This window comes from Mustela nigripes, chromosome 10, assembly GCF_022355385.1.
Source record: "Mustela nigripes isolate SB6536 chromosome 10, MUSNIG.SB6536, whole genome shotgun sequence".
Taxonomy (NCBI): Eukaryota; Metazoa; Chordata; class Mammalia; order Carnivora; family Mustelidae; genus Mustela; species Mustela nigripes.
In genome coordinates, this window is record NC_081566.1 from 15,940,416 (window position 1) to 15,954,236 (window position 13,821).

Here is a 13,821-nt window from a genome sequence, read left to right on the forward strand (position 1 = left end):
TGACTTTATGATTCCCTATTTGTTTCTTTGGAAAGCCAAAGCCATTAGTTTCTTTCTTAAGCCTTTACAAGCATCTAGTGTAACACAGTACTGATTATTCAATAATATGAAGATCATTTTCTTTGATTGTTCAGTAACATATAGAATCTCTCATCCTTTTTCTTAGTATGTCCCCAAACCTAAGTTTAAAAGGCTGTGTCCGAGTTCCTACATAGAAACTGTACTGGTAAGTGTTTGAAAGAGGTACTTACTATGCATTAATGTTCATAATATGAATTTTGTATATTAATACTATAAAGTTTTATATTATTTGATTACATTATGAAACTTTTATTATGTTAATAATGAGCGATATAATAGGCACCTTATAGAGAAATCATTACTTAAATAAAAGCCAAGTATTACCAAGTATCAATTTCTTCAGCATTTTATCAAAGAATTAAGTCCCACAAATTTTCTAAATACTGTATCATTTTATCCAAGCTGACAAAGGAGAATACACTTTTAATTTTCCCTTAAAAGATTAAAAAATAAGTAGCACCTCCTTTGTTACTCTTCCTCCGATTTCTTTGGCTATGTTGTATATTGTAAACAAAACTAAACTAAGCTCCTGACAGGCTAAAATCTAGGTAACTCTAAAGCATGTAACCAGGTCTGAAGCCGAAACTTATGAACTATTGGTGAAAACATAATAACACCTGAAGATTAAATTGAAATTTTTGCCCAGTTGCAACTGAGTCGCTGAAAAGCATTCTTTTTTTTTTTTTTTAAGATTTTATTTATTTATTTATTTGACAGAGAGAAATCACAAGTAGACAGGGAAGCAGGCTCCCTCTCAACGCGGGACTCGATCCCAGGACTCTGGGATCATGACCTGAGCCGAAGGCAGCAGCTTAACCCACTGAGCCACCCAGGCGCCCCAGCTGAAAAGCATTCTAAGGTGATTTAAAGTACTTGAAATAAACATCTTCAGTTTTCAGAATCATTCATTGTAACTGGTGCCCGAAATTACAATTTTTAAAAAAAAGATTTTATTTACTTATTACTTAAGAGATCACAAGTGGCTGAGGGACAGGCAGAGAGAGGAAGCAGGCTCCCTGCTGAATAGAGAGCCAGATGTGGGACTCGATCTCAGGATCCTGGGATTATGACCTGAGCCGAAGGCAGAGGCTTACCCCACTGCGCCAAGCAGGGGCCCCTGAAATTACATAATTTCTTTACTCACTAAAACCAATTCTGGAAAGCCCTCTAAGAAGACAAGTGTATATGTATGAAGTAACCTTACTCCTTCTCCCAAATACTGATCTTCTCTATGTCTAAATTTGGCTAAATATCTGCAGATTACCCGCGTCTGTAAACATGGTACAGAGAGGTGAAACACGTTAACTCTTACCAGGTTCTCTTACTCGGTAAACTAAATACAGGAAACCCTAAGCCAAGTTCAGTAGATCACATCATACCCAGAATCAACATAACAACAACGGATCACAAGTTTAAATTATATTGCTCTTACTGAATCCGAGTATTTATTTCTCAATGTCCATAACGCGGCCCCACCTGGGTTTCTGAACAGTGCTACCGGCACAGAGCCTTCACAGGAAAGCCCGAAGACTGCGGAAACTCTGCAAATGGAAATCCACCCGAGTGTGTGCGCGCCTGCAGATACGATTTTGGGCTCTCAACAGGTGACTTAAACTTTAAAACTCGCTGCCTTCTTAAGGAGCTCAAAACTGAAAGTTTTTCCAAGAAAAGACGGCACTTGCCGACGTACCCTTAAACCATTACTCCAGAAACACCTGGAAAGGCACGGCGCAGGTAGCAGTCGCTCAAAAACGTTCCAGGAAAACTGCGCAACAGCCGAGGGGCGAGGACAGAAACGTCTGCCCCCGACTTTCGCTCGGCCTTTCCCAGACCCTCGGAACCCGGTGCCAGGACCGGCGTCTGCCGCGTGCGGGTAACACTCGCCCCGAGCAGCTGGGTTCAGGAAAGGCGATCTGCCCGGCTAGTTGTCCCGTCTTCGTCGTCCCCTCCCTCCCTCCCCCAAGGCCAAGGACAGCGACGTCGTCCTCCCTCTCCTCCTCTTTGGTGCCTTCAGCCAGGAGGCGGGAGTGACCCGCAACAGCTGACCCGGCACAGGCACTGCCTCTCCCACAGCCCTCAGGACACACCATGGGCCCAGAGGCGGGTTTGCGGCACAGCAGCGACGACGCAGGCGGCGGCCCCGGCGACTCTCAACTGCCCCCCTGACCACCGCGACCACCGCCCAACACCACGCGAAGTCGTCGCCACCAACGACAGGACGATCTACGGACCTCCCAAACCACCTTCGCGATCGACTCAAGCTACGTCAACAACTATGGCGGGCGACGGGCGGCGGGCGGAGCCGGGGAGGGAAGGGTGGGGGATCTACGTCACACCCCGGGCCCCCCTACGGGAGGGGAGACGCCGGCTCGCCCCTCAAAATGGCGGTGGCAGTGACGCGCCTGCGTACGGAACTCCTTCGCCGTCGCGCCACGGCCGGCGGGAAGTGAGGTTCTCAGAGGAGCCGCCAGAAGTGTACGGCGACTTCGAGCCCCGGGCGGCCAAAGAAAAGTCCCCGGCGAGAAGACGAGTCCCGCTAGAAGAGTTCCGGCCTGATTCTGCAAAAGAGGAAGTGAGAGAAAGCGCCTACTACCTTCGGTCTCGGCAGCGGAGGCAGCCGCGCCGCCAGGGAGCCGAGGAGATGAACACGCGAAGGACTGTCCGCCAGCAGCAGCAGTCACAGCGGCCCCTGCTCCAGCCGTCTCCGGTTACCACCAGGAGAGGGTTACGGGACTCTCATTCCTCCGAAGGTGAGGCCGCGGGAGGGAACAGTCTCAGCCGCGAGCCGGGGAGCGCGCGCAGCGCGCGGGTGCGAGCGGCGCGGGTGCGCGTGCCGGGCGGGCGGGCGTCCCCGCGCAGCTGATCCCCGCCGGGGCTCCGGTGGCTCCGCGGCGCGGATGGGCGGGCGCCCCCACGCGGGGTCTGCCTCGACCGCAGGCGGGGAAGAGGCGACGGCGGGAGGCTTGGAAAGGCGGTCGGGCGGAGCGACCTGAGCGGGCAGCTGCGCGCATCCCTGGGCATCACCTTGGGGGCTCCGAATCGCCTCTTTCCCGCAGGCCTTCACGGGCGCACGGCGGGTGGGGGAGCGGGCGGGACAGCGGAGCACTTCGGGCTCGGTTTCACTTCGGTCCCCTCTGTCCTGCGGATGTTGCTACCAAGACCACTTCCATTTCCTCTAACTCTCAGAGGCCACAAGTCCCCAGCCGAGAGTTAGGGTGCTGCTGTAACCCTCCAGTCCTTTCCCATCGCCCCCCGGGTCGGGGGAGAGAGGGGGAAATTTGGTCAGTGGGCGTTTCGAGGGATAGCGTAGTGGGTGAATGGACCAATATTTACACCGAGGTGGGTTAAGGCAATTCTACGGAACTAGATCCCTAATGCCTGCTAAACTTGAACTCTTTCTCAAGTATGGTGGTCTCTGCAAAAATGCACCGCGTTGGGGGCCCTCGATGTAATCTCATTGGTTAAGTAGCTCGACAAAACGAAATTCTTAACTAGTTTTCCTCTAAATGGGCAGAAAGGATGTTGGCAAAGCGAGTGTGTGGTTTTAGGTAAGTCACAGGGGAAGCAACTCCCTTAAGCCGTCTTCTTCCACCCACCACCTCTTCCCCATCCAACACTGTCACAGGTGAAGTTGGTGTTGGCCCCCAGTAAGGCACCTATGAGCTAAAATGCCCGGGGATTGAATCACAATGGAATTACATAGTTAGTGGTAGCCCATTGCCAGGTACGAAGAGGAGGTGGATTGTCAGCTCAGAGCGGAGTCCTAGAGAACGCCTGTACCTGCTGATGCATAAAGTGCGGACACATTTGAAGATGCGTTGATTTTGAAAACTTGACATTAAAGAGATGTGAGCTGTTGTTGGGTGGAGCTACTCAAGACAGTTTAGCCCGCTTAGTTTTCTCTTTCAAGATTAGAAACTTCCCGAAGACAAAGATCCCATCATCTTTGAAGTTAATTTTATCTCCTTCAATATCTGAAGACCCGCTTTGCACTGGGCCCGCAATAGATTACATTGTATTGACTCTGCCGCAGAGCCTAGTGCAGTTGTACAAGCTAACTTTTTTTTAATACGTAAAGAATTTATTTCTATATTAGTCTTTGAGGATCTAAACATTCTTCACACTTCTGCTTTCTTCCACATCATTTCTGAAACTCTGGCCCATCTTTTACATTTCTAAATTAATACACCTTTTTTGTAAAGCATCAGAGCTGAATAGTTGATTTTTATGCTGCCTTAAAGAGTAGTTATACCTGAGTTCCTTTGTTCTGGTACTTCTAATTACATATTTCTAAAGAAATGAATTACTTGCATTTCTGCTTATATATTGGGTAATCTCTACACACGTCATATGTTCTGAATATTGACAAATGTCATGTCTGTTTTTAGAGGATGAACCACCTTCACAAACTATTTTAAGCCAGACAGTCCCAAAGAAAACTATCCAGAGAACACCAGAAATTCCCGGTAAGAAAAGTGATTTTGTTTGTTGCCTTATCTGCCAGCTTCTTTGTATGTATACATTATAGCCTGGTTCATCCATGATCCGAAATCATAACTTAAAACTTAGAGGTTCAGCGAATCTTCTCTATAGATTGTTTCTTGGATTAAACCATACAGGCATATGTCAAGAAAAGATGGGATGGATACTGATTACCAGCCACTTTGCATATGGTCATTCATTCACATAACTCTGCGGGGTAGATGTACCCATTTTATAGGTGAGGGAACAGGAGCTCAGAGAAGCTAAGACTCTTCCCTACAATTACATGATGTATAATGAACCAGAATTCATGTTTACATTTGTCTTCTCCAAAGCCTTTTCATTTTCCCCCAAGTACCTCATTGTCACTCTTCTCTGTAACAATTAGCATCTCAGTGAAGTTCATTAAGTGTATCTTGCATGAATATGTCGCACTACTTTCCATTTAAAATGGACTAACTGGGGGGTGCCTGGCTGGCTCAGTAAAGCATGGGACTCTTGATCTCAGGGTTTTGAATTTAAGCCCCATGCTGGGCATGGTGCCTACTTAATAAAAAAATAAAATGGATTACATAGTCTGGATGATAAAATCATGACATGATATGGTCAGTATTTCATCAAATCTAAAATGTCATCAGTTGTAAAATTCACAGCATTGTTTTATGTACCACCTAGAAGGGAGAAATGCTGCCAGTTAAACTCCTAATATGTCATAGATGATATGATGCCTCCCAATTTCAGAGATGTTAAAGTGTAAGAATATTTGTGTCAATTAATCAATGTAACATAGAAGTGGGCTACATTGGTAGTCTACTTGAGTTTTAAAAAACTGTTTAAACTATTTTAAAAAGCGGGGGAAAGGATTTAGTTCAGTTATTAATGTTTAGTATCCTTTGGTTTTTAGTTCCATTTATTTTCAGTTTGCTTTTTTTGATATCAGGAAAGTCCCACAACCATAAATAATGGTAACTATGAAATTGACCATCCCTGACTTTTTTTTTTAACTCATATCTTGACTTGTTTCCTTATCCATTGCTCTGATAAGATAATGCTTTGGGGGCATTATCTGGGTGGCTCGGTCAGTAGAGCGTGTCACACTCTTGATTTTAGCTCAGGTCATGATCTCAGGGTCTTGGGATTGAGCCCCACATCAGCCTCTGCACTCAGCGTGGAGTCTGTTTCAGAGTCTCTCCCTCTTCCTCTGCTCCCCCTCCTATGCATGCACATACTTTCTCTCTCTCAAATAAATAAATAAATAAATCTTTAAAAAAAAATTATGCTTTATAATTTATTCTCTTTAGAATAAGGTTCAAGTTTAGTTCCAAATAAACATACCCTTTATATTTAATGCCTATGTTACTATGTTAAGATTATAAACTCTCTTGGGAAAATGCTTTGAGGGCACCTGGGTGGCTCAGTCAGTTAAGCATCCAATCTTGGTTTTAGCTTGGGTCATGATCTCTTGGGTGGTGAGATCAAGCCCCGTATAGGGCTCCCGGCTCAGCAGGGAGTCTGCTTAAAGATTCGCTCCCTCTTTCTCTTCCCTCATTTGCACACATGCATGCTCTCTCCCTCCTCCTCTCTCAAATAAATAAATAAGTCTTTAAAAAAAAAAAAAAAAAAAAGACTAAAGACCCAAACCAAGGGGCCACCTTCTAAAGCAGCCTAATAAAGACAACTACATCATTTGACATCCTGTTTTTGTAAGTTATGGTAAACATCAATTATATTAATTTAGAACAGGTATAGAGTTTGAACTCTTCTTATTGTTCTAAGTTCCAGATTTGATTTATTTTCACATTAAAATAGCCATTGGGTTGTTCATTCAGGTTAGTCCATGTATACTTATATAACTGTTCTGTAATCAGATCATTCTTTTCTGGAAATCATGAAGCTGGTATTACAATGTGAAATTATATTAGAATTTCATTTTTTCTTACAGTTAAATAGATACTTTTGTTCTAACAGTTGGGGTTTCTAGCTAAACAATCATAGATAAATTTTTCTTAATGCCTACTATTTTGTCACAAACATTTGATTCTTTGGGTGCTGAACATTTGATTCTTTGGAACATTCTTTCATTCTTCAGATATTTGTTGAGCATCTACTTTATGCCAATCCCCATGCTAGGTGCTGCGGATGCAGTGGTGAGCAAAAGCCATCAAGGGACGAAGATTGCTACAAAAGAAGGATACTTGCTATTTTATTCTCCAATTCCTCTCTTTGGCACTCTTTCTCCTTTAAGTAACTTATATAAGGCTATGTATATCATAGAGCATAGGGAAATTGCTTCTTAAAAGATGGATCTGAAATAGTAATTGATGTCTGTAGATTAAATTGAGCTTTAGGTTTTAAACCTGAAAAGAGTGGGAATACAGAAGAGGAAAAGAGGAAAGTTGTAATGATGGGATTATGAACGTGTACAGGATTTATTTTTAAAGTTATTTCTTTAAGTTCCAATACCTGATGTGTGAAACGCTAGCAACTAAGGTAGATAGTTCATAAAATCTTAAAGCTGGAAGATTGAGGGAAGTCATCTACTCAAAGTTTCTATCAGTGCAGGCTGTCAGCATCCGTACATATAGTCCCTGATCATTTCCACTGAAGTGGAAATCATTGCCTCACTATCTGTTCTGTTTTGGAGCCAACAGCAATAATTTATTTGTTTAAGTAATGAACTAAAATCTACTTCGTTGTAACTTCCTCTTATTGATCTTAGTTCTGCCTTTTTTGAGCTATGTAAAATGAGTGTAATCACTTCTCTACATCTCTGTCTTTAAGATGCATAGAAACATGCTCAGTAAGTATTTTTTGAACATATGAGCAGCTGACCCTTCAGAATATCTCTTCTAGATACTTTAAAGGGGAAATTGGGTTAAGTCAGTTTTGTCAAAACAAATACAGGCAGTTAGTGTAACGGAGGGAACCAGTGATATCCAGTTCAGAATGGTTTTCACAATTATACCGAGACAAACAGAATGCCTTTTACAGAGAGAGATGAAACAAACATATTATAATCCGAATTTAGATATATATTGGACTTTAGTTTACGTTGTTTAGGGCTCTCTGATAAAACACACCTTGGTTTGCTAGGTTAACATTTTATCTAACGGGATTGGCTTTTCCATTAACCCTATGCAGTTGAACCTTAGTCTGAAACAAATCCTGGCTGGATTAACATTTCATTTAAAATTAGAGCTTGAATTTCTTGAGTATACCTAAGGTTAAAATTTCGACGGACTATATTAACTCTAAGGATGTTAACCCCAAAATTAAAATATGCCAGGAATAATCCCTAATGAGGATAAGCCCCAAATGGAATAAATAATTGAGTTGCTGTTGCAGTGCAAATTTTGGTTCTTAATTGGAACTATTAGAAGAATTTTATTTGGTATTCTTTTCTTTTTATATAACTGTGGTCTGTTCAGAAAAACTGCTTATTTTTCCATCATGTTCATAAACTTTTTATGGCAGGAAACTTGTCTGTAGTTCACTATTATATTCCCATACTTAATGGAAGGCTCAGAAAAACCTTTGTGAAATAAATAGATGATTGTATAATAAATTTGTATGTTTGACATTTCGTATTTTTTTAAATACGTTTTCTTCTATATTAGTGGTGAGTGAAGATCCTATAATCAGCCTGCGTAGACCCCCTCTAAGAAGTCCAAGATCTGGTAAGAGATTGTTTTGTCTGTTAACTGTTTTATAAATATAGTCTTATTTTTAAATAGGTTAGTACTTGTATTCATATGGTTCAAAATTTTAAAGTTATTAAAATACACGATGAAAAGTCTCCCTACCTTCTCTGCCCTTTACTACTAAGTCTCCTCATCAGAGACAACCAATGTCTTCAGTTTCTTGGGTCTTTTTTAGAGATATTTTATGAAGATACAAAGAAATTCATATATTAATGATATTTTCCTCCCTTCTTAACGCAAATGTTAGCCCAGTGAACACTCTTATGCACCTTCCTATTGTCTGTGTTTATTTTTACTTACTTTCCATATATAAAGGGCTTCCTCATTCTTTTTAAGAGTTGGTTCTTATATGTTGCTATGATTCTTTTTGCTAGCATGATGATTTTAAACTAGGATTGGGAACTTTTTATTCTTCCCAGCATAGTGCTACTAAAAAAATCAAGACTGAGGCTTTATAGCTCAGGGCTATAAAATTTTTCTGCCTCATTTTTATTTCTTTTTGACTAAGACCTCTAAAAATGTTGCCCTTAAGTTGATTTCATGACTATGAAAGAAAACTAGTAAAGTTATTCCAGGCAGTTTACTTCTGCTTCATTTTCAGAGTTTATTAGTCAATAAGGGTGCTTTATCATGGGAACTAAAACACAACCTTATTTATCTTCCCATTGGGTTTTTACTTCTCAGTCCTTTTCTTTAAGAAAAAGTTAGGATGGTTTGCATTTTTTTTTGTTTGGTTTTTTGGGGTTTTTTTTTTGATGGATGGATAACTGTTATTTTAAGTATTATAATGATAAAGATCTGTTAAGGTTTTGATGATGAACCTGTGGTAAAGTACCATATGATGCATTTCCTTTTAAGCTCTAATCATTTTCTTGCTATCTCTCTTGCAGATTCGGCATACAAAACAAATGGAAATACTAAAATGAGTGAATTAGGTTTGTTTACCTCTAATTTTTATAGGTTTTTTTTTTTGAGGGTTTTGGTTATCAGAATACAGGAATATACACATTTAGTCACAGACTTGAGAATATTATTTTGTTCATTATCTTAGCTTGTGGGACACTGTCCCTATGGCCTTGATCTTTCTTAATTGCCCTGGTTTTTAGTCTCTGAAATTACATCATTTGTCATATTATTTAAATTCATAAATGAAGATGTAATAACATACATTTTAATTTTTATTAGACTTTGTTAAACTCAGACTCCTGGGAGAAAAGGGATATCAACTTTGGCGTTCACATTTTTTCTTGATTTTAGAAAGTAAATTCAAGATGTCTTTTGCAGTAAGTTCAGCATCCTTTCCGATGTTTGCTGAACTGGTTTAAATGCTTTTCAGTGTTTGCTTTGGTGTAGGACATGAGATACCAAGAGTGAACCTACATTGATTGTGGTTGGACTTAGTTTTAAATTTAGAGATGAGTCAAAAAGGAAGGAAGTCTCCCTTTTTTTTTTTTTTTTTGAACTAGTTGCAACTTCTTTGAAATTCATCTTTCACTTAGGCTCAGGCTGATTTCTTAAAGATTTCAGGATTTAGTGTCTGGCTACTGAAAACATTCTTTACATTATGCAACTTACCCACCAGAGTTTCTCAAATGCTTTATTTAACCCCCCCCCAAAATTTTTTTAAGTTATAATCTCTTAATTGGAAGAGAAGTTGGAGCTGAAATAATTCAGCACTTTTACTTTCTATTGTAGATTTTAAAATTATTTTTATAAATACTTTATAATAAGAACTAACTTTTTAAAAACTGCTTTCCGGTTTAAAGAAATATTTCTACAGGATTGCCAGAGAATGGCGTCTTCTGATTCTTTTTTATGGTAATATTCTTAGAGTATTAAAAGTGGCTATTCATGGAGCTTCAATATTATTGATATCCCCAAACTGTTTTTTATACTCTCCTGCTTGCTGCCCCATCCTGACCCTTTCTTCAAAAGCATGGTTGACATTGAATAATCTTAGAGGTACCTCTCTTAAAGGTATCTGTATGGGGAGTCAGCTTCTGAGTAAAATCTTACCTGCAATTCTGTTTTTGTAGAGTCTGTGAGCTAAGAAAAGAGACTTTGTGTGGCTGGCAGAGTCTCAAATATTTACTATTTGGCCCTTTATGGAAAAAGTTTACCACTTTCTGGCTTATATCAGTGGCAGGAATAGAGACCACAAATCAGCCAAAGTGACATTTGTTTAAGAGTAAATTCAGACAGTTACATACTTGCCTGGACGTAGATTTATTGTAGCACCCCATTATTAGCCTCTGTGGACACCACAAAAAGACAGGAGATACAACGGCTCCTGTATTCTAGCTCATCTTCTCTTTGGGAAAGCATGAGAGTTTGATTTATGAAATCTATCTTTGTCCTCAGACAAAACACAAAATAAAAGTTTTATTTCCTTGCATATCCTTCACTTCTCACACCAACACATTCGATAAGTCTCTAGGAATAGAAAGTCTGTAGTACAAATATACCTGGAACTTTGTATTTTCCTTAAAAACTGTAGCCAAGCAAAAGAAGGTGATACAGTTAGTAGTTGGTTTCCACCAGAAGAGATGGTTGTAAGTGATCTATTCTTATAACAAGCAAGTTCCTAGGACTTCTGAAAGTACCTTTCCCTAATTGGTTGAGATTATTGGAAAAGTAGTACCTCCTTAACAGCTCCTTTAATTATTGCCATTTGTCTACTAAATGGCACAGCTTTTACGATTTTTTTCCCTCTTGGGCCCACTTTATTTGGAATTGGGGGTGGGGAAGGCTCTAGGCCTGCTGGGCCTGCAGCAGTGTTCACACTGGGCTGATGTGCCTATTGACCCTAGAGCCCACTGTGCCACTCAAGGCAGTATACTGCTCCATGCTGTGTCTGTAGTACCACAGGCAGCCCATGTGGCCCACGAACAATGACCCATTGGGCTAAGGGCCCATAGCTCCTTCGGTGATAACTGGTTGAGGGCAACCCCTTTGGTCTTGGCCATGAACACGCCTTCTTGGAGATCTTGTGGTCCTGATGGAATGGCATCCCTTTGCAGACCAGGTAGTAGGTAATGTCAATGGCCAGAATGTCTAGGCTAAGACCTGTACCATGTTCTCACAGTGGATCTGAGGGACACCGGTGGTAGGGAATGGTGAGTTCTGGAGATCCTGGGGGGTGAAGTTGCCAGCCCCAGGCCCAAGCTCTACTCCCCTCAGCCAGGATGTCCCCACCTATGGGCGGTTGTACTGAGACCTAGCCTATTCTCTCTGTTTTGCCACAACTTTATAATATTTTAGCTATATTTTTTAAAATTAAGGGTATTACTGCTCCAAATAAGAGTTTAATTTCTCAAAGATTCTGTGTAAGCATAGTGAAGAATAATACCTTTAAAAAAAATAAATGTTTTTAACCTTCTACATGTAGAAGCCAAGGAGTTTAAAAAAGAGGAAGATGAATACAAAAGAGGGAAATGAAATTAAAACTTTTGTATAGTCCTAGATGCTGCTGATTCATCATCAGTTGTATTTAAATATTTATATATTCTTTGCAGCTTAGATTAAAAAGATGAAAACGGAATGTTTAAAACCTTGCATGAAACCTAATCATTAAGCACTAATTTCACAGTATTTTCTTGAGTTGTTAAGTAATGTTGTCATGGTGTGAGAAATATATATATTTTTTAAGATTTTATTTAGTTATTTGACAGAGATCACAAGTAGGCAGAGAGGCAGGCAGAGAGAGAGGAGGAAGCAGACTCCCCGCTGAGCAGAGCGCCCGATGGTGGGGCTTGATCCCAGGACCCTGGGATCATGACCCGAGCCAAAGGCAGATGCTTTTAAACCCACTGAGGCACCCAGGTGCCCCATGGTGTGAGAAATATTAACGAAAGCCTTAACTTAAAAATTTATTCTGTGATATAAAAATCTATTCATTTATTAAATATTTTATTTTTAATAACCTTCTCTATATCAGTGACTGGCCTAATAAATGCTAGAACCATAACGAGCCATGGGATTTTTTTTCTCTAGCTCTTATACTCATGATCTAATGGAAAAGAAAAACCTGTTGGGAAAATTATTGTAATTTTCTAAGTGTTAAAATGGTGCTATGTGTATGTGATAGCATGGAGGAGAGGTTGGGCAGGTTTCATGAAGGAAATAGCATTTGACCTGAATTTTGAAGGGTCAGTAGCAAGCAGAGTGGGGAAAGAGATTTGCAGGTACTTGTTAATGTCTTGTAATAGACATCTCTGTTTATCTTCAGAGTCTGTGCAGTATGAGAAATTAAACCCTTTTGCATTAGAGACAATAGTCTCAGATTAGCTGTGACTCTGAGATATGTTAAATAACTTCTAGGATGACAGTCTAACAGTAGACTTGGAATTCTTGACCTTCATTTACTAAAATGAAAACCATGTTAAGCATCTGCCTTTGGTTTGGATCCTGGTCCCGGGGTCCTGGGACCGTGCTCTGCATCAGGCTCCCTGCTCAATAGGAAGCCTGCTTCTCCTCCTCCCACTCCCTCTGCTTACATTCCCTCTCTCACTGTCTCTCTCTCTGTGTCAAATGAATGAATAGAATCTTAAAAATATAAAGTTAGGGAAACTTAGTTTTAAAAAAATCGTAAATATAGTCAAGACAATGGGTAGACTGACATAGTGATGATTATTATCAAATCAAATAAATGTATAGGTTTTATTATTATTTAGAACATCTAATTCATGACATATCTTTGGATTATGCATAAGGCACAAGGATATTAGTGATATTATCAAGATATCCGTGTTTAGCAAGTTACTGTTCATGTCTTGAATACTATTGATAAATATTGTTAGAAACATAAAATTCTATAGAAAGGGCTTTTAAAGACTAGAATCAAAGATTTAAAAGTGTTCAAAAATCGATAAAATCCATGATATATTGAATACTTCAAATATAATGATAGAAAAAATGGGAGCTCCCTTATATAAATTGGTTAAAAAATTTCTTAAATTATCCCACAGACTGATTAGATAATACATACATAAACAAAACAAAGGAAATTGAATTTTCAGCAACCTGTATATGAGGGATTGATTATTAGGTGAATTGGCTCTAAAGAAATTGACCTGGACTTTAAAAAGTACATGGAAATAAATTAGGATCGAAAAGGGAAGGATAACTGCACTATACATTCCCCTCACACACACACACTGGTAGCTCAGTGAAGGAATATACAGATTCTAAAATCAATTCAGCCTTAAATTTTGCTATACCAAATAACTTTTTAATTATATAAAACATAATGCCCTAATATAAATGTGACTTCAGCAAAACTGCTTTGTAAATGAGTTACACTTAGAGAAGTTCTTGGAACCTGAGAAGAGTTCAGCACTCTGTCTTTTCTTTATCATTAATTTATTTTAAAAATTGAGATACTTCTGGTTTCCCTCCTTGTCCACATGTAAGAAGCTTGGAAGTCACCATGCCAACCTAACAATAAATAAACACAACTGAAAAATCAAAAGCTCTTTTTGGATCTGTGAGAAAGGAGAGAACGCAGGGCAAATCCTTGCCTCCCAGAGTAGAGAGACAAATATAGGATATCTTGGCT

General features: G+C 40.0%; 2 protein-coding genes across 3 annotated transcripts in view; one reads left to right on the top strand and one right to left on the bottom strand.

Moving 5' to 3' along the window:
- The window catches only part of LOC132025429 (torsin-1A-interacting protein 2-like), a 40,767-nt gene extending 38,003 nt beyond the window's left edge, over positions 1-2,764 (bottom strand). Inside the window, exon 1 of the mRNA XM_059412703.1 lies at positions 2,675-2,764. The gene's annotated coding sequence lies outside the window, so the exon portion shown is untranslated. The remainder of the gene's footprint in view (positions 1-2,674) is intronic.
- Positions 2,349-13,821, top strand: part of TOR1AIP1 (torsin 1A interacting protein 1) — a 41,913-nt gene continuing 30,440 nt past the window's right edge. For both annotated transcript variants that reach the window (XM_059412698.1, XM_059412699.1), the window contains exons 1-4: positions 2,349-2,831; positions 4,470-4,547; positions 8,181-8,240; positions 9,155-9,199. In XM_059412698.1, coding sequence (XP_059268681.1) covers positions 2,357-2,831; positions 4,470-4,547; positions 8,181-8,240; positions 9,155-9,199 — 658 coding nt within the window. In that variant the 5' untranslated portion in view covers positions 2,349-2,356. The remainder of the gene's footprint in view (positions 2,832-4,469; positions 4,548-8,180; positions 8,241-9,154; positions 9,200-13,821) is intronic.